The 22,041-nt window shown below is 31.8% G+C and overlaps 1 protein-coding gene across 2 annotated transcripts; it reads right to left on the bottom strand.

Moving 5' to 3' along the window:
• Positions 1 to 10,340: 10,340 nt before the first annotated feature.
• Positions 10,341 to 11,852, bottom strand: LOC135128304 (uncharacterized). 2 transcript variants are annotated; one of them, XM_064055217.1, is made up of 3 exons: positions 11,801 to 11,852; positions 11,638 to 11,755; positions 10,341 to 11,583 (listed from the first exon to the last, which is right to left on the bottom strand). In XM_064055217.1, exons 2-3 carry the CDS (start codon positions 11,693 to 11,695, stop codon positions 10,397 to 10,399), a joined length of 1,245 nt encoding a protein of 414 aa, XP_063911287.1. In that variant the 5' UTR covers positions 11,696 to 11,755; positions 11,801 to 11,852; the 3' UTR covers positions 10,341 to 10,396. The 2 variants fall into 2 exon arrangements, with proteins under 2 accessions (XP_063911287.1, XP_063911286.1); XM_064055216.1 differs by having other exon boundaries at positions 11,638 to 11,850.
• Positions 11,853 to 22,041: the final 10,189 nt, after the last annotated feature.

Genomic DNA, 22,041 nt, shown 5'->3' on the forward strand with positions numbered 1-22,041 from the left:
TTCTTTCGAAAATGCTTCTCCGAGACCATCAATACACTATATTTTTGGAATCAGCTTGTCGAGATCTACGTTCCTGAATTTTTTCGCAATTTTTTGACGACTTTTTTAAAAGTGAAATTTTTCCAATGGTCCCCCCTTCTTCAAATTTCGGCCAATTTTTGACATTTTCGAAACTTAACTAAATACATTTTCTTGTAGATTTAGAGCTCTAAAACTCAGTTACGGTCTCGTTTCTATGATAACTGCAATCGTTTTTCCGGAATCGACCGTTGAAATATCGTGATTTTTAGAAATTTTCAAAAGTTCGCATTTCCTAGCGATTCTTTCGAAAATGTTGCTCCGAGACCATCAAAACACTATATTTTTGGAATCGGCTTGTCGAGATCTACGTCCCTGAATTTTTTCGCAATTTTTTGACGACTTTTTTAAAAGTGAAATTTTTCCAAATTTTTTCTTCAAATTTCGGCCAATTTTTGACATTTTCGAAACTTAACTAAATACATTTTCTTGTAGATTTAGAGCTGTAAAACTCATTTCCGGTCTCGTTTCTATGATAACTGCAATCGTTTTTCCGGAATTGACCGTTGAAATATCGCGATTTTTAAAAATTTTCAAAAGTTCGCATTTCCTAGCGATTCTTTCGAAAATGTTGCTCCGAGAAAATCAAAACACTATATTTTTGGAATCAGCTTGTCGAGATCTACGTCCCTGAATTTTTTCGCAATTTTTTGACGACTTTTTTAAAAATGAAATTTTTCCAATGGTCCCCCCTTCTTCAAACTTCGGCCAATTTTTGACATTTTCGAAACTTAACTAAATACATTTTCTTGTAGATTTCGAGCTCTAGAACTCACTTCCGGCCTCGTTTCTTTGCTAACTGCAACCGTTTCTCCGGAATCGACCGTCGAAATATCGCGATTTTTAGAAATTTTCAAAAGTTCGCATTTCCTAGCGATTCTTTCGAAAATGTTGCTCCGAGACCATCAAAACACTATATTTTTGGAATCAGCTTGTCGAGATCCACGTCCCTGAATTTTTTCGCAATTTTTTGACGACTTTTTTAAAAGTGACATTTTTCCAATGGTCCCCCCTTCTTCACTTTTCGGCCAATTTTTGACATTTTCGAAACTTAACTAAGCACATTTTCTTGTAGATTTCGAGTTTCAGAACTCACTTCCGGCCTCGTTTCTTTGATAACTGCAACCGTTTTTCCGGAATCGACCGTTGAAATATCGTGATTTCTAGAAATTTTAAAAAATTCGCATTTCCTACCGATTCTTTCGAAAATATTGCTACGAGACCATCAACACACTATATTTTTGGAATCAGCTTGTCGAGATCTATGTCCCTGAATTTTTTCGCAATATTTTGAAGACTTTTTTAAAAGTGAAATTTTTCCAAAAGTCTTCTTCAAATTTCGGCCAATTTTTGACATTTTCGAAACTTTACTAAATACATTTTCTTGTAGATTTCGAGCTCTAGAACTCACTTCCTGCATCGTTTCTTTGATAAGTGCAACCGTTTTTCTAGAATCGTCCGCTAAGATATCGCGATTTTTAGAAATTTTCAAAAATTCGAATTTCATACCAATTCTTTCGAAAATGTTGCTCCGTGACCATCGACATTTTCACTATATGAACTGTTTAAGATAGAACTACTTTATGATAACTCAACTCAGTAGGTTTTACTTACAAGTTTTTCGACATCACCACTGATAGTACAGTTCTTAAAAAAAAATCTGTTTTATGCAATAATTGACGAATCATTATTTTTAGACGTAAAATATTCAGATTTATTTATTTTTAATTAAAAAAACGTAAAAGTATTCTTGGTAGCCCTTATGGTTAGAGTGATAATAAAGCTTCAACTTTATAGCTGCAATAATAAATGATATGTACAGCAATGCATTTGAAATTGATAATAATTATATTTTTATTTAGATTTTTGCAAATTTCGTGTAAACTAGTATTTAATGTAATTTTAATTGTATGTCGTTTATTTTTATGATTTCCACAATCTACGCAATGTTGTTGGATTGTTTACTTTAAAAACTGCCTATTTTACAAAATTAATCACGGACAGACGATTACAGAGACATGGAAATGCGAACTTGCATTTTCCTATTTTGGAAGAAATTTTTTTCGCATCTGAAGCACGACCAGTAATATTCGTATTTGTTTAAGGTCGGTGTAGGTTTTTCAATCAACTTAAAACTGTTTTTATTAAAATGTACCCACAAAATAATCAGTATAATTATGTAAGTTTAATATGTATATAAGTTGTCTGCTAATTCCTCCACATTAAATGAATCCCCGTCTCTTCGATAAAAATTCTAGTCAAGTTTAAGTTAATTTTCTTTTCAATTAAAATCTCCATGCCACCAAATGGCGCAAAAAATTCGGCCATCCCTTGAAACAATCCTACATTCCAGTGAAAATCGCCACGATTTGGTGCCAGTGAGACATCACCCATGACGCCTTCAAATCCAGATAAGGAAGTCTTCTGCTTATGGGCACTTATTTTTTAGACACGCACCATGATGGCCAAAGCTCGACACTGAGAAAAATATTCTATACTAAGAGCAGCCAAAATTTTTGTCATCTTAGAGAAAAGTTGTTATAATAATCTAAAAGAGCTACTTTTTGTTTTTCTAGATTGTAAGAGATATAATATGTTCTTTCTGCTAAATTCCATACGAATGATCAAACTTGTGACTGCTGTTTTTGTCGGAATGTTCTGAATCTTTCGTCTGAAGGTTTCGAGTTTTCTTCGAAAGACACATCGTTTTCGTTAGAGGCGTGTTTTATATGTCCTTCACCTTTAAAACGAGCCAAATTTAGGTCAGATCAATTATACGTACCAATCTTTAAAATATTTAAAAATAGTATGTACTGTACGGTAGTCACGAGTAGTTTCATTTTGATGTACAAAATAAGTTGCACTGGGTTTTATAGGTTTCGTGATATCGTTACTTTTATCTTTGAACGCTCAACCTAAGGTTAATGGTGCCTTTGAAAAACTTTAGATAAGTTAATTTTCTGCCTCATGTATGTAAAAGAGCATTTATCAAAATGAAATATTGCTATTTACTAAACCCATTTCCCTAGATCGTACCTAACGCTCTTTAATATGAATAACAATGTTAAGTAATAACCATGTTTCGCACCAATTGAAAACATGTTCTTGGGAGGAAATGGGTTTTTAAAGTATTCATCTTAACTTTTTTATCTTTCAAAGCACAACCTAAAATTAATGGTGCCTTTGACAAACGTTCATGTTAATTTGCTGTCACACATATCTTAACTACAATATATTATAATAAAGTATTACCAGCTAGTCAAAATTTGACATGAACTATACATAATAATTTAGCCACATTTAGTTCCCAAACAGTGGCTTTCTTAACACAATCCACACGTATTTCTGGGATTAACGTTGTTATAAACAGAGTGTTTTATGTTTAAAAAATCTGTACGAATCTGTTGGGGTGAATTTTTTATTGTATGTACCCACCAAATAGTCTTTAAAATTATGTAAGTTTGATATATATATAAGTACCTACAAATACAACACTGTAAAAATTTCATAGTTCTAGCTTTTCTATGACTTTATCAACCACGTTTGGGTCAGCAGGAAGTTCCATACCTACAATATACTCAACAATTTCAGACATATTCACGTTCCCCAAACACCATTTCTGGTCCCCTATATCTCGTAAGAGCTTCGCCAAGCCATGGAAAGCTTTTTCTAATTTCAGTTTCTTAATCGTCTCGTCAAGATCTTGAATGCTAGTGCGCCATTTCTGCCCCAAATTATCACCCTTTACTCGTGAATTCGTGAAATATAATTTTAAAACCACAATCAAGTTCTCCTTTGAATTGTTTCCCTCTTTGGCCAGTATCATTTCTTTGATAATATTAATTAACCCATCAAACCCGTAGGTGATGTCTCCCCCCAATTTGTTAGTTACTGTAAAAAATTCCACTGGATTGTTTAAAGTTTCGCCCAGTATTTTTCCCAAGTCAAGGTGTTCTGCCAACTCTTCCAAAAAGTAGCACATTACATGAATCCCCGTCTCTTCGGTAAAAATTCTAGTCAAATTTAACTTAATATTCTTTTTAATTAAAACCTCCATGTTACCAAACGGAGCAAAAAAATCCCCCATTCCTTGGAACAACCCAATGACCCATTTAAAATCACCGCGATTCTGGGACAGGACATCACCCACCACCGTTTCAAACCCAACTAAAGAAGTCTTCAGCTTATCAGCGCTTATTTTCGAGATGTGACCCAGCGTGGCCAAAGCTTCACACTGAGAAGAATAATCCATACTCAGAGGAGCCAAAATTTTTGACATCTTTTCAGACATATCTTCCGGTATCGATTCCGGATCAAAATGGAGGCCGTGTTTCTCACCAATTGAAAAAATCTCTTTTGGCGGAACCGGATTTTTAAAGTATTCGTCGTAGCTTTGTTTCTTAACAATCCAAGTCTTGTCGGAAGTTCCAGCAGGAATGTAAACTCCTCGTCCGTCTTCGTACGAAAAACCGAAAGCGTCGCCGGTTAGACCGTCGTAGAGGATGCTAATGTTGTTGTGATAATCCAAAAGGGCTACTTTTTGTTGTTGTGGGTTGTGGGGGAAGTAGTATCCGTACTTTGCGTAAACTCGAAAGAAGTTACCAGATTTGGGGTTGTTGGGTTCTTCACAATGTTGCGATTTTTCTTCGGAAGACACATCGTTTACGTTGGTGTTATGTTTTCCATGGGCTTCACCTTTGAAACGAAGGAAATTGTGGTTGGATGATTGTTATTAGTGTTATACCTACCGAGCTTTAAAATATTTAAGATCAATATACCATGTATAGTAACCGAAATTGTCTTCATTTTTGGATTTCCAAAGTGAAGAAGTGCTGTTGGTTTTATAGGTTTGTGCAGTCGTAATTGTTTAATGTATGCTTATACTAGCATTAATTGTTTTACACTTTACTCTTGTATTTATATATTTTTTTTATTATTTTAGGTTAATTTAGTGTCACACATAATACATAAAACACAATTTACCCAAATGATTGGCTAGTGAAAAATAAAAATGCGAGATAAGTTCTAGTGGATATGCATTGAATTTCAAAATTCCACTTCGCAAGTAATAGCTTTCTTATCGCTTGGCATAATTACGTAATAAAAATTTAAGTGCAACCCAAAAAACTATATCTTTTTATTTTCAAAAAATCTTTATTGCAACACTAAAAATTTTCTTGTTGATGGGCCGATAATTTGCGGCAATTTTTTTACTGACCAAAATATAACTAATTACATTGGCTTCATTTCTTCGACAATTTAAACTGTTTTTGCAGAATCGTCCATTGAAATATCGCAATTTTTAAAAAGTTCGAAAAATTCGAATTTCATACACAATTTTCCGAAAATATTGCAGTTTTATAATCAACACGCTATATTTTGGAATCAGCTTGTCGAGATCGACATTCCTGAATTTTTTCGCAATTTTATGACGACTTTTTAAAAAGTTATATTTTTCCAATGGTCTTCTTCAAATTTCGGCCAATTTTTTACATTTTCGAAACTTAACTAAATACATTTTCTTTTAGATTTCGAGCTCTAGAACTCACCTCCAGCCCCGTTTCTTTGATGACTGCAACCGTTTTTCCGGAATTGACCGTTTAAATATCGCGATTTTTAGAAATTTTCAAAAATTCGCATTTCCTACCGATTCTTTCGAGAATGTTGCTCCGAGACAATCAACACACTATATTTTTGGAATCGGCTTGTTGAGATCTACGTCTCTGAATTTTTTCGCAATTTTTTGACGACTTTTTTAAAAGTGAAATTTTTCCAATGGTCCCCCCTTCTTCACATTTCCGCAAATTTTTGACATTTTCGAAACTTAACTAAACACATTTTCTGGTAGATTTCGAGCTCTAGAACTCAGCTCCAGCATCGTTTCTTTGATAAGTGCAACCGTTTTTCCGGAATCGACCGTTGAAATATCTCGATTTTTAGAATTCTTCAAAAATTCGCATTTCCTACCGATTCTTTCGAAAATATTGCTTCGAGACCATCAAAACACTATATTTTTGGAATCAGCTTGTCGAGATCTACGTCCCTGAATTTTTTCGCAATTTTTTGACGACTTCTTTAAAAGTGAAATTTTTCCAATGGTCCCCCCTTCTTCAAATTTCGGCTAATTATTGACATTTTCGAAACTTCACTAAACAAATTTTCTTGTAGATTTCGAGCTCTAGAACCCACTTCCGGCCTCGTTTCTTTGATAACTGCAACCGTTTTTCCGGAATCGACTGTTGAAATATCGTGATTTCTAGAAAATCTCAAAAATTCGCATTTCCTACCGATTCTTTCGAGAATGTTGCTCCGAGACTATCAACACACTATATTTTTGGAATCAGCTTGTTGAGATCTACGTCTCTGAATTTTTTCGCAATTTTTTGACGACTTTTTTAAAAGTGAAATTTTTCCAATGGTCCCCCCTTCTTCAAATTTCGGCCAATTTTTGACATTTTCGAAACTTAACTAAACACATTTTCTTGTAGATTTGGAGTTGTAGAACTCACTGCCGGCCTCGTTTCTTTGATAACTGGATCCGTTTTTCCGGAATCGACTGTTGAAATTTCGCGATTTTTAGAAATTCTCAAAAATTCGCATTTCCTACCGATTCTTTCGAAAATGTTGCTCCGAGACCGTCAACACACTATATTTTTGGAATCAGCTTGTCGAGATCTACGTCCCTGAATTTTCTCCCAATTTTGTGACGACATTTTTAAAAGTGAAATTTTTCCAATGGTCCCCCCTTCTTCAAATTTCGGCCAATTTTTGACATTTTCGAAACTTAACTAAATACATTTTCTTGTAGATTTCGAGCTCTAGAACTCACTTCCGCCCTCGTTTCTTTGATAACTGCAACCGTTTTTCCGGAATCGACTGTTGAAATATCGTGATTTCTAGAAAATCTCAAAAATTCGCATTTCCTACCGATTCTTTCAAAAATGTTGCTCCGAGACAATCAACACACTGTATTTTTGGAATCCGCTTGTCGAGATCTACGTCCCTGAATTTTTTCGCAATTTTTTGACGACTTTTTTAAAAGTGAAATTTTTCCAATGGTCTCCCCTTCTTCAAATTTCGGTCAATTTTTGACATTTTCGAAACTTAACTAAATACATTTTCTTGTAGTCTTAGAGCTCTAGAACTCACTTCCGGCCTCGTTTCTTTGATAACTGCAACCGTTTTTCGGCAATCGACCGTTGAAATATCGCGACTTTTAGAAATTTTCAAAATTTCGCATTTCTTACCGATTCTTTCGAAAATGTTGCTCCGACATCATCAACACACTATATTTTTGGAATCAGCTTGTCGAGATCTACGTCTCTGAATTATTTCGCAATTTTTTGACGACTTTTTTAAAAGTGAAATTTTTCCAATGGTCCCCCCTTCTTCAAATTTCGGCCAATTTTTGACATTTTCGAAACTTAACTGAACACATTTTCCTGTAGATTTCGAGCTCTAGAACTCAGTTCCAGCATCGTTTTTTTGATAGGTGCAACCGTTTTTCCGGAATCGACCGTTGAAATATCGCGATTTTTAGATATTTTCAAAAATTCGCATTTCCTACCGATTCTTTCGAAAATGTTGCTCCTAGACCATCAACACACCATATTTTTGAAATCAGCTTGTCGAGGTCTACATCCCTGAATTTTTTCGCAATTTTTTGACGACTTCTTTAAAAGTGAAATTTTTCCAATGGTCCCCCCTTCTTCAAATTTCGGCCAATTTTTGACATTTTCGAAATTTAACTAAATACATTTTCTTGTAGATTTAGAGCTCTAAAACTCAGTTCCGGTCTCGTTTCTATGATAACTGCAATCGTTTTTCCGGAATCGACCGTTGAAATATCACGATTTTTAGAAATTTTCAAAAGTTCGCATTTCCTAGCGATTCTTTCGAAAATGTTGCTCCGTGACCATCGACATTTTCACTATATGAACTGTTTAAGATAGAACTACTTTATGATAACTCAACTCAGTAGGTTTAACTTACAAGTTTTTCGACATCACCACTGTTAAAAAAAAATCTGTTTTATGCAATAATTTACGAATCATTATTTTTAGACGTAAAATATTCAGATTTATTTATTTTTAATTAAAGAAACGTATAAGTATTCTTGGTAGCCCTTATGGTTAGAGTGATAATAAAGCTTCAACTTTATAGCTGCAATAATAAAAGATATATTAAGCAATGCATTTGAAAGTGATAATAATTATATTTTTATTTAGATTTTTGCAAATTTCATGTAAAATTAGTGTTTAATGTAATTTTAATTGTATGTCGTTTATTTTTATGACTTCTACAATCTACGCAATGTTGTTGGATTGTTTACTTTAAAAACTGCCTATTTTACCAAATTAATAACGGACAGACGATTACAGAGACATGGAAATGCGAACTTGCATTTTCATATTTTGGAAGAAATTTTTTTCGCATGTGAAGCACGACCAGTAATTTTCGTATTTGTTTAAGGTCGGTGTAGGTTTTTCAATTAACTTAAAACTGTTTTTATTAAAATGTACCCACAAAATAATCAGTATAATTATGTAAGTTTAATATGTATATAAGTTGTCTGCTAATTTTCCACATTAAATGAATCCCCGTCTCTTCGATAAAAATTCTAGTCAAGTTTAAGTTAATTTTCTTTTCAATTAAAACCTCCATGCCACCAGATGGAGCAAAAAATTCGCCCATCCCTTGAAACAATCCTACATTCTAGTGAAAACCGCCACGATTTGGTGCCAGTGAGACATCACCCATGACGCCTTCAAATCCAAATAAGGAAGTCTTCAGCTTATGGGCTTATTTTGGAGACATGCACCATGATGGCCAAAGCTTGACACTGAGAAAAATATTCTATACTAAGGGCAGCCAAAATTTTTGACATCTTAGAGAAAAGTTGTTATAATAATCTAAAAGAGCTACTTTTTGTTTTTCTAGATTGTAAGAGGTATAATATGCTCTTTTGGCTAAATTCCATACGAATTATCAGATTTGTGATTGCTGTTTTTGTCGGAATGTTCTGAATCTTTCGTCTGAAGGTTTCGAGTTTTCTTCGAAAGATACATTTTTTTCGTCAGAGGCGTGTTTTATATGTCCTTCACCTTTAAAACGAGCCAAATTTAGGTCAGATCAATTATACGTACCAATCTTTAAAATATTTAAGAATAGTATATATTGTACGGTAGTCACGAGTAGTTTCATTTTGATGTACAAAATAAGTTGCACTGGGTTTTATAGGTTTCGTGATATCGTTACTTTTATCTTTGAACGCTCAACCTAAGGTTAATGGTGCCTTTGAAAAACTTTAGATAAGTTAATTTTCTGCCTCATGTATGTAAAAGAGCATTTATCAAAATGAAATATTGCTCGTTAGTCTAAATTAAAAATGAAAATTATATTCTGCTATTTACCGAAACTAATTTCTCTAGAACGTAACTCTCTTTAACATCAATTCTGGATAAAAATGATAAGTTATAACCATGTTTCGTACCAACTGTCTATCGTTATTTGTATCTTTCAAAGCACAACCTAAAATTAATGGTGCCTTTGATAAACGTTCATGTTAATTTTCTGTCACACATATCTTAACTACAATATATTATAATAAAATATTACTAGCTAGTCAAAATTTGACATGAAGTATACATTAAGTTCCTCATACAGAATCCACACGTATTTCTGGGATTAACAGTACAAGTTGTCATAAACAGAGTGTTTTATGTTTAAAATAAACATTTTCTTGTTGAGCTGATAAGTTGGGGTAATTTTTTTATTGATCGCCCCTGAAGTACGATGCAATAAATTCCGCTTCTTGGAAAAATGATACATTAGTGTAAAAGGTTGTTATTCAATTTGGATTTTTTTGCAATAGTCTGGATGCCTAGGGGAAATTTAAGGCGGATTCATAAATTACAAGTGCAGGAGTATGCTGTTACGAAATAAACCGGTACGACGCCTATGGGTTCTAATATGAACGGCGATGATGACTCATCGCGGCTTGACGGTGTTCGCCGGAAAAGAGCCTGGAAGCGGATGTTGCGACGGGTGTTCCAGAACAAGTCTTGAAGCGGTGATGGACCGTCGGGAGCAGTTCGTGTAGTCCAGACAACGAGAGCCAAATTCAGTTAACAAGCCGACCCCAACAAGTGTCAAAAAAACCAAGTGAAGTTGTGCCAGAATTATTTTTGTACATAATCGCTCTGCAATTAGTCGTGTAAATCCAAGTTATTAAGAAATACAATTTTTGAGTTTAACCCACGCCGATTTTAATACCCGTTCAATGTAACAATATTATATAAAACAATAGTGTAAAATTTCATAGTTCTAGCTTTTCTATGACTTTGTAAACCACATTTGGGTCAGCAGGAAGTTCCACACCTACAATATACTCAACAATTTCAGACATATTCACGTTCCCCAAACACCATTTCTGGTCCCCTATATCTCGTAAGAGCTTCGTCAAGCCATGGAAAGCTTTTTCTAATTTCAGTTTCTTAATCGTCTCGTCAAGATCTTGAATGCTAGTGCGCCATTTCTGCCCTAAATTATCACCCTTTACGCGTGAATTCGTGAAATACAATTTTAAAACAACAATCAAGTTCTCCTTTGAATTGTTTCCCTCTTTGGCCATTATCATTTCTTTGATAATATTAATTAAACCATCAAACCCGTAGTTTATGTCTCCCCCCAATTTGTTAGTTACTGTAAAAAATTCCACTGGATTGTTTAAAGTCTCGCTCAGTATTTTTCCCAAGTCAAGGTGGTCTGCCAACTCTTCCAAAAAGTAGCACATTACATGAATCCCCGTCTCTTCGGTAAAAATTCTAGTCAAATTTAACTTAATATTCTTTTTAATTAAAACCTCCATGTTACCAAACGGAGCAAAAAAATCCCCCATTCCTTGGAACAACCCGACGGCCCATTTAAAATCACCGCGATTCTGGGACAGAACATCACCCACCACCGTTTCAAACCCAGATAAAGAAGTCTTCAGCTTATCAGCGCTTATTTTCGAGATGTGACCCAGCGTGGCCAAAGCTTCACACTGAGAAGAATAATCCACACTCAGCGGAGCCAAAATTTTTGACATCTTTTCAGACATATCTTCCGGTATCGATTCCGGATCAAAATGGTAGCCGTGTTTCTCACCAATTGAAAAAATCTCTTTTGGTGGAACCGGATTTTTGAAGTATTCGTCGTAGCTTTGTTTCTTAACAATCCAAGTCTTGTCGGAAGTTCCAGCAGGAATGTAAACTCCTCGTCCATCTTCGTAGGAAAAACCGAAAGCGTCGCCGGTTAGACCGTCGTAGAGGATGCTAATGTTGTTGTGGTAGTCCAAAAGGCCTACTTTTTGTTGTTGGGGGTTGTAAGGGAAGTAATATCCGTGTTTTGCGTAAACTCGAAACAGGTTACCAGATTTGGGGTTGGTTTCTTCACAATGTTGTGATTTTTCTTCGGAAGACACATCGTTTGCGTTGGAGTTATGTTTTCCATGCGCTTCACCTTTGGAACGAATGAAATTGTGGTCGGATGATTGTGATTAGTGGTTATACGTACCGAGCTTTATAATATTTAAAATCAGTATACAATGTATAGTAACCAAAATTGTCTTCATTTTTGGATTTCCCAAGTGAAGTGGTGTCAGGTTCGTACAGTGGTAATTCTTAAATATAAGCTTATCCTAACATTAGTTGTTATACACTTTGCTGTTTTTTTTTACTATTATTTTAGGTGAATTTAGTGTCACTCATATACACACAATTTACCCAAATGATTGGCTAGTCAAAAATAAAAATGCAAGTGAAGTTCTAGTACCTATATATAGAATTTTCATATTGCGCTTTGCAAGTAATAGCCTTTTTATCACTTGGCATAATTACGTAATAAAACTTTAATGTAACCCAAAAAATTATCGCTTTTTATTTTTAAAAAGTCTTTACGGAAACAATAAAAAATTTCTTGTTGATGACCTGATAAGATGATATATTAGTGTGAAAGGTTAAGTATACAATTTGGATTTGTTTGCGAAAATCTGGATGCTCTCGGAAAAACGTAAGGCTGGTTCATAAACTACAAATACAAGAGTATGTTATTTTTAAAGTTTTAATAGGTTGTATTATGAAAAATCTGATGTGGCATCCTCTTATTTTAGCAAGTACTAACCCCGCCCACCCGCCCTATATTTTATTACAGGGAACTCATTTGCCAAAATCAGTGTTGTCTTAGCAGCTACTAACCCCGCCCACCCACCCTCTCGTTTCTTGGAAGATATGTCATTTGCAAAAATCAGTTTTTTCTTAACAGCTACTAGATAGGATAAGACTGATTTTGGCAAATGACATACCCTCTAAGAAGAGAGGGTGGGTGGGTGGGGCTAGTATCTGCCAAGATAAGACTGATTTTGGCAAATGAGGTACCTTCTAAAAGAAAAAATACTAGAAAATACATGAAAAATTGTAGAATCGAAAAACTGAAAAATCACAAAATTGAACGAAATATCCAAAAATTGGGAAATTAAAAAATTGAAAAATTGAGAAATCGAAAAGTCAAAAAACCAAAGTCGAAATATTACAAAATTAAAAAATCAAAAACCTGAAAAATCGAAAAAGTGAAAAACTGAAGAACTGAAAGATCGAAACTTTGGGAGGTCGAGAAATGCGAAAATCAAAAAATAGATTAATTGAGAAATCGGAAAACTGAAAATTCACAAACGTCAAAACTTGAAAAATTAAAAAATATTGAAGAACTGAAAAATCGAGAAGTTGAAAAATTAAAATCTGGAGGAATGTGAACATCAAAAAAATAAAAATTCGAAATCATAAAATTTAAAAATCGAAAAACTAAAAAATCAACAAATCGAGAAATCGAAAAAAATTGGAAAATTGAAAAATCGGATAATTTAAAAATCGAAAAGCCAAAACTAACAAACAAAAAATCGAAACATCGAAAAATTAAAAAAATGTGACATCCAGAAATTGAAAAATCAAAAGAACGAGAAATTAAGTAGTCGAAAAGTCGAGACGTCGAAAAATTAAAAAACTGAGCAATCAAAATGGGCCGAAATCGAAAAATCGAAAAGTTAAAAATGGAAAAATTGATAAACCGAGACACTGAATAGTCACAACATCGAAACAATGGAATCTTGATAAATCGAGATCTCAAAAAATTGAAAAGTCTAAAATTAAAAAATTCGGAAAATTAAAAAATTAAATTATAGAAGAACTGAAAACTGAAAAATCGAAGGATCTAGAATTTTAAAAATTGAAAAATTAAAATATCGAAAATTTGAAAAATTGAGAAATCGAAATATAAAACAGTCGAAAAATTGAAAAATCCAAAAAATTAAAAAAATAGAAACATCGAAAACTCTAGAAGTTGTTCAAAGAAACGAACTGTTGAAAAATTGGGAAATTAAAAAAATGGAAAATTGAGAAATCGAAAAACCAAAAAAGCTAAGTTGAAAAATCGAAGAACTGAAGAACTAAAAAATCGGAACTTGGATAAGTCGAGAAATGGGAAAATCAAAAATAGATTAATTGAGAAAGCGGAAAACTGAAAATTTAGCAACGTCAAAATTGAAAAATAGAAATGCTGAAGAAGTGAAAAATGAATACATCGAGAAATCGAGACATCAAAAAATCAAAAATTAAAATTCGAAGATGTAAAATTTAAAAATAGAAAAACTGAAAAATTGAGTCGAGAAATCGAAACTCCACAATTTAAAAAAATGAAAAATTGAAAAATCGGATAATTGAAAAATCGAAACATTGAAAAATTCGAAAATCGAAAAACTGAAAAGCCCAAAAGTAAAAAATCGAAAAACCGAGATATCATAAATCGAAACAGAAAAAATCAAAAACCGAGACATCGAGAAATCGAAAAATCAGAGGATCGAAGAAAAAACAATAAAAATTGAAAAACTGATGAATCGAGAAATTGAAAAATCGAAACATCTGAATTCGATAAATCGAGATAACAAAAATTGAAAAATCGAAAATTTTGAAAAAAGAAAAACTGGAAAATCGAAAATTTATAAATTCGATAATCGAAAAACCTAGAATTTTAAAAACTGAAAAATTAAAATATCGAAAAGTTGAAAAATTGAGAAATTGAAGTCTAAAACAGTAAAAAAATTAAAAAATCGAAATATTGAAAAATCCTAAAACTGAAAGAATTATCCAAAAAAAAACGAGAAATTAAAAAAATTGGAAAATTGAGAAATCGAAAAAATAAAACAGCAAAGTCCAAAAATCGATAGCTTAATTTAGATTGAAAAATTGAAGCATAAAGAAGTGAAAAATCGAAACTTTGGAAATTCGAGAAATGGGAAAATAAAAAAAAGACTAGTAGCTGGCAAGATAAGACTGATTTTGGTAAATGACATATTCTTTAAGAAAATATAGCGCTGGCGACTGGGACTAGTACCTGTCTATTTTTTAGGGTATTTCATTTGCCAAAATCAGTGTTATCCAACCAGGTACTAGCCCCACCCACCCACCCTCTCTTTTCTTAGAGCATATCTAATTTGCCAAAATCGATCTTATTTTAGCAAGTACTAACCCCGCCCCCCCGCCCTATATTTTATTAGAGGGATCTCATTTGCCAAAATCAGTGTTGTCTTAGCAGCTACTAGCCCAGCCCACCCGCCCTCTATTTTCTTAGAGAATCTTATTTGCCAAAATCATTCTTATCTTGGCAGCTACTAGCCCCGCCCACCCACCCTCTCTTTTCTTGGAAGATATGTCATTTGCAAAAATCAGTTTTTTCTTAACAGCTACTAGATAGGACAAGACTGATTTTGGCAAATGACATACCCTCTAAGAAGAGAGGGTGGGTGGGCGGGGCTAGTATTTGCCAAGATAAGACTGATTTTGGCAAATGAGGTACCTTCTAAGGGAAAAAAGTCGAGAAATCGAAAAGTCCATTACTCGAAAAATCGAAAATTCGAAATACTAGAAAATACATGAAAAATTGTTGAATCGAAAAACTGAAAAATCACAAAATTGAACAAAATATCCAAAAATTGGGAAATTAAAAAACTGAAAAATTGAGAAATCGAAAAGTCAAAAAACCAAAGTCGAAATATTACAAAATTAAAAAATCAAAAACCTGAAAAATCGAAAAAGCGAAAAACTGAAGAACTGAAAGATCGAAACTTTGGGAGGTCGAGAAATGCGAAAATCAGAAATAGATTAATTGAGAAATCGGAAAACTGAAAATTCACAAACGTCAAAACTTGAAAAATTAAAAAATATTGAAGAACTGAAAAATCGAGAAGTTGAAGAATTAAAATCTGGAGGAATGTGAACATCAAAAAAATAAAAATTCGAAATCATAAAATTTCAAAATCGAAAAACTAAAAAATCAACAAATCGAGAAATCGAAAAAAAATGGAAAATTGAAAAATCAGATAATTTAAAAATCGAAAAGCCAAAACTAACACACAAAAAATCGAAACATCGAAAAATTAAAAAAATGTGACATCGAGAAATTGAAAAATCAAAAGAACGAGAAATTAAGTAGTCGAAAAGTCGAGACGTCGAAAAATTAAAAAACTGAGCAATCAAAATGGGCCGAAATCGAAAAGTCGAAAAGTTAAAAAGGGCAAAATTGATAAACTGAGACATTGAATCGTCAAAACATGGAAACATCCAAATCTCGATAAATCGAGATCTCAAAAAATTGAAAAGTCTAAAATTAAAAAATTCGGAAAATCAAAAAATTAAAATATAGAAGAACTGAAAACTGAAAAATCGAAGGATCTAGAATTTTAAAAATTGAAAAATTAAAATATCAAAAATTTGAAAAATTGAGAAATCGAAATATAAAACAGTCGAAAAGTTGAAAAATACAAAAAATTAAAAAAATAGAAACATAGAAAACTCTAGAAGTTGTTCAAAGAAACGAACTGTTGAAAAATTGAGAAATTAAAAAAATGGAAAATTGAGATACCGAAAAACCAAAAAACCAAGTTGAAAAATCGAAGAACTTAAGAACTAAAAAATCGGAACTTGGATAAGTCGAGAAATGGGAAAATCAAAAATAGATTAATTGAGAATGCGGAAAACTGAAAATTTAGCAACGTCAAAATTGAAAAATAGAAATGCTGAAGAAGTGAAAAATGAATACATCGAGAAATCGAGAAATCAAAAAATCAAAAAATTAAAATTCGAAGATGTAAAATTTAAAAATAGAAAAACTGAAAAATTGAGTCGAGAAATCGAAACTCCACAATTTAAAAAATTGAAAAATTGAAAAATCGGATAATAATTGAAAAATCGAAACATTGAAAAATTGGAAAATCGAAAAACTGAAAAGCCCAAAAGTAAAAAATCGAAAAACCGAGATATCATAAATCGAAACAGAAAAAACCAAAAACCGAGACATCGAAAAATCGAAAGATCAGAGGATCGAGGAAAAAACAATAAAAATTGAAAAATTGATGAATCGAGAAATTGAAAAATCGAAACATCGAAACATCTGAATTCGATAAATCGAGATAACAAAAAATTGAAAAATCGAAAATTTTGAAAAAAGAAAAACTGGAAAATCGAAAATTTATAAATTCGGTAATCGAAAAACCTAGAATTTTAAAAATTGAAAAATTAAAATATCGAAAAGTTGAAAAATTGAGAAATCGTAGTCTTAAACAGTAAAAAAATCGAAAAACTTCGAATCAAAAAATCCAGTAGTCCAAAAATCGACAAGCTGAAAAATCGAAATATTAAAAAATCCTAAAACTGAAAGAATTATCCAAAAAAAAAACGAGAAATTAAAAAAATTGGAAAATTGAATAATCGAAAAAATAAAACAGCAAAGTCGAAAAATCGTTAGCTTAATTTAGATTGAAAAATTGAAGCATAAAGAGGTGAAAAATAGAAACTTTGGGAATTCGAGAAATGGGAAAATAAATAAAAGATTAGTAGCTGCCAAGATAAGACGACTGATTTTGGTAAATGACATATTCTTTAAGAAAATATAGCGCTGGCGGCTGGGACTAGTACCTGTCTATTTTTTAGGGTATTTCATTTGGCAAAATCAGTGTTATCCAAGCAGGTACTAACCCCGCCCATCCGCCCTCTCTTTTCTTAGAGAATCTTATTTGCCAAAATCATTCTTATCTTGGCAGCTACTAGCCCCGCCCACCCACCCTCTCTTTTCTTGGAAGATATGTCATTTGCAAAAATCAGTTTTTTCTTAGCAGCTACTAGATAGAACAAGACTGATTTTGGCAAATGACATACCTTCTAAGAAAAGAGGGTGGGTGGGCGGGGCTAGTATCTGTCAAGAAAAGACTGATTTTGGCAAATGAGATACCTTCTAAGGGAAGAGAGGGCGGGTGGGCGGGAGTAGTACCTACTAGAATAAGACTGATTTTGGCAAATCAAATGAGATCTTTCTAAGAAAAATTCCACAAAGAGTTTTATCTTATCAAATACTAGCCCCGCCCACCCACCCTCTCTTTTTTTAGAAGGTATGTCATTTGTCAAAATCAGTTTTATCTAGCAGCCACTAGTTAGGATACGACTGATTTTGGCATTTTCTGATAAGAGAACAGTTCTTAAAAAAATCTGTCTTACGCAATAAGTTACAAATCATTATTTTTTACGTAAAATATTTAGACTTATCGTTAAAGAGACATAAATATTCTTCGTAATCGTTATGGTTACAGTGATAATAAAACTTCCAGTTTATAGCCAACAACAACAAGACAACAAGAAATGATATGCTAACCAATGCTTTTCAAGTTGATATTAATTATATTTTTATTTAGATTTTTGCAAATTTCATGGAAAACTAGTGCTAAATGAACAACGGACAGACGATGACAGAGACACGGAAACGGAGACTTGCATTTTCATGCTTTGAAAGAAAATTTTTTCGTGATATTCGTATTTGTTAAAGGTTGAAGAAGGTTTTGCAATCAACTTTAAACTGGATTTATTAAAATGTGCCAGAAAATAATTTTTATAATTATGTAAGTTTAACAGAAACAACATTGTACAATTTCATAGTTCTAGCTTCTCTATGACTTTGTTAACCACGTTTGGGTCGGCAGGAAGATCCACACCCACAATATACTCAACAATTTCAGACATATTCACGTTCCCCAAACTCCACTTCTGATCTCCTATATCCCGTAAGAGCTTCGTCAAGCCATTGAAAGCTTTTTCTAGTTTCAGTTTCTTAATCGTCTCGCCAAGATCTTTAACGCTAGTGCGCCATTTCTGCCCTAAATCATCACCCTTCGCTCGTGAATTCGTGAAATATAATTTTAAAACCACAATCAAGTTCTCCTTTGAATTTTTTCCATCTTTGGCCAGTATCATTTCTTTGATAATATTAATTAACCCATCAAATCCGTAATTAATGTCTCCCCCTAATTTGTTAGTTACTGTAAAAAATTCCAGTGGGTCGTTCAAACTTTCACCTAGTATTTTTCCCAAATCAAAGTGGTCCCGGCAATTAAAAAAAATGGAAAATTGAAAAATCGGATAGTTCAAAAATCGAAACATCGAAAACTCGAAAAGCCAAAAGTAAAAAATCGAAAAGCCGACAAATCGAAAAATCGAAACATCGAAAAATTCAAAACCTGAGACATCGAGAAATCGAAAAATCAAATGCACGAGAAATCGAGGGGTCGAAAAGTCGAAAAATTGAAAAATTCAGAAACCGAAAAATCGAAAAGTTAAAAACGGAAAAATTGATAAATCGAGAGACTGAAAAAAATTGAAAAAATATAGAAGGACTGAAAACCCAAGAAATCGAAGAATCTAGAATGTTAAAAATTGAAAAATTAAAATATCGAAAATTTGAAAAATTGACAAATCGAAATATAAAACAGTTAAAAAATTGAAAAATAGAAAATTTTAAAAATCGAAAAACCAAGATGGCAAAATAAAAAAATTGAAAAATAGAAATATTGAAGAACTGACAAATCGAGAAATCCAAACATGAAAAAATCGAAAAAATAACAATTGGAAAATCTAACATTAAAAAAAAAACGGAAAATCGAAAATTTAAAAAATTCGAAAATTGAAAAACTGAAATATGTATAGAAGAACTGAAAACTCGAGAAATCGAAAAACCTAAAATTTAAGTTTAAGAAACGAAAGATTGAAAATCCAAAAAATTACAGGTCTAAAAATCGAAAAATCCAGAACTCGAAACATTGAAAATTGGAAATACTTACTAAAAAATCCCAAAACTCAAATATCGAAAAATTGAAAAATACAAGGAAGATTGAAGACTGAAAAATCAAAAAATTGAACGTTGGATCCGAAAATTGAGAAATTCAAAATTGAAAAATTGAGAAATCGAAAAGTCAAAAAAGCAAAGTGGAAATGTCGCAAGCTTAAAAAATCAAAAACCTGAAAAATCGAGAAATTGAAAAACTGAAGGACTGAAAAATGGAAACTTTGGGAAACGTCAAAATTTGAAAAATTAAAAGATATTGATGAACTGAAAAATCGAAATCGGAAAATCTAAAATTAAAACATCGTAAAATTGAAAAATGGAGCAATCTAACCATCAAAAACTTAAAAATTCGAAAATCTAAAACTAAAAAATCCAAAAACTGAAAAATCAACAAATCGAGAAACCGAAACTCGACAATTAAAAAATTGGAAAATTGAAAAATCGGATAATTCAAAAATGGAAAAACTAAAAGTAAAAAATCGAAAAACCAACAAACCGAAAAATCGAAACATCGAAAAATTCAAAAAATGTGACATTGAGAAATCGAAAAATCAAAAGAACAAGAGATTGAGGAGTCGAAAAGTCCAGAAGTGGAAAAACTGAAAAACTTAGAAATCGAAATAGTCCAAAATCGAAAAGTTGAAAATGGAAAAATTGATAAATCGGGATTCAAAAGAATTGAAAAATCGAAAATTTAAAAATTCGGAAAATTGAAAACTTAAAATATCTTAAAGTTGAAAAATTGAGAAATCGAAATATAAAACAGTCAGAAAATTGGAAAATCAAAAGTTTAAAAAACGAAAAACTGAAAATCCAAAAAATAAAAAATCGAAAAATCGAAAAATTCAGAAGTAGAAAGATCGAAAAGTCGAAGAAACGACATATTCAGAAATCCCAAAACTGAAAGAAGTATCCAAAAATTGAGAAATTAAGAAAGTGGATAACTGAGAAATCGAAATACCAAAAAAGCAAAGTCGAAAAATCGAAACTTGGAGATCTCGAGAAATGGGAAAATCAAAAATAGATTAATTGAGAAATCGGAAAACTGAAAATTCGGAAACGTCAAAATTTGAAAAATTAAAAGATATTGCAGAACTGAAAGATCGAAAAGTCGAAAAATCTAAAATTTAAAACATTGAAAAATTAAAATACCGTAAAATTGAAAAATGGAGAAATCTAAACAAAAAATTAAAAATTCTAAAATTCAAAAACTCAAAAATCAACAAATGGAGAAATTAAAACCCGGCAATTAAAAAAAATGGAAAATTGAAAAATCGGATAGTTCAAAAATCGAAACATCGAAAACTCGAAAAGCCAAAAGTAAAAAATCGAAAAGCCGACAAATCGAAAAATCGAAACATCGAAAAATTCAAAACCTGAGACATCGAGAAATCGAAAAATCAAATGCACGAGAAATCGAGGGGTCGAAAAGTCGAAAAATTGAAAAATTCAGAAACCGAAAAATCGAAAAGTTAAAAACGGAAAAATTGATAAATCGAGAGACTGAAAAAAATTGAAAAAATATAGAAGGACTGAAAACCCAAGAAATCGAAGAATCTAGAATGTTAAAAATTGAAAAATTAAAATATCGAAAATTTGAAAAATTGACAAATCGAAATATAAAACAGTTAAAAAATTGAAAAATAGAAAGTTTAAAAAACGAAAAATTGAAAATCCAAAAAATAAAACATCGAAATCTCGAAAAGTCGAAGAACGAAATACTAAAAAATCACAAAACTGAAAGAAAAATATCCAAAAATTGAGAAATCAGACAATTGGAAAATTGCGAAATCGAAGAACCAAAAAGCAAAGCCGAAAAATCGAAGAATTGAAGAACTGAAAAATGGAAACTCTGAGAAGTTGAGAAATGGAAAAATCAAAAAGAGATTAATTGAGAAATCGGAAAACTGAAAATTTAGCAAAATCAAAATTTGAAAAATTGAAAAATAGAAATACTGAAGAACTGAAAATTTAAAAAATCGAGAAATCGAAAAACCAAAATTTAAAACATTGAACAATTAAAATACCGCAAAATTGAAAAATCGAGAAATCTACACATCAAAAAAGCAAAAAATAAAAATTTGAAAATGTAAAATTTAAAAATGGAAAAACTGAAAAATCGACAAATTGAGAAATCAAGACTCCAAAATTTAATAAATTTTAAAACTGAAAAATCGGATAACTGAAAACTCGAAACATCAAAAAATTGAAAAGCCCAAAAGTAAAAAATCGAAAAACCGAGATATCCATAAATCGAAACATAGAGAAAATCAAAAACTGAGACATTGAGAAGAAAAATTAAAAATTGAAAAATTGATGAATGGAGAAATTGAACAATCAAAACATCGAAATATCTGAATTCCATAAATCGAGAAATCAAAAAATTGAAAAGTCGAAAAATTTGAAAAAAGAAAAATTGGAAAATCGAAAATTTAAAAATTCGGTAAGCGAAAAACCTAGAATTTTTAAAATTGAAAAATTAAAATATCGAAAAGTTGAAAAATTCAGAAATCGAAGTCTAAAACAGTAAAAAATTGAAAAACCTCGAATCAAAAAATCTAGGAGTCCAGAAATCGACAAGTTGAAAAATCGAAATATTGCAAAATCCTAAAACTGAAAGAATTATCAAAAAAAAAAACAAGAAATTAAAAAAATTGGAAAATTGAGAAATCGAAAAAATAAAACAGCAAAGTCGAAAAATCATTAGCTTAATTTAGATTGAAAAATTGAAGCATAAAGAAGTGAAAATTCGAAACTTTGGGA

This window comes from Zophobas morio, unplaced genomic scaffold, assembly GCF_036711695.1.
Source record: "Zophobas morio isolate AGI-343-1 ecotype UQ-CSIRO unplaced genomic scaffold, CSIRO_AGI_Zmor_V1 ptg000012l, whole genome shotgun sequence".
Lineage (NCBI taxonomy): Eukaryota > Metazoa > Arthropoda > Insecta > Coleoptera > Tenebrionidae > Zophobas > Zophobas morio.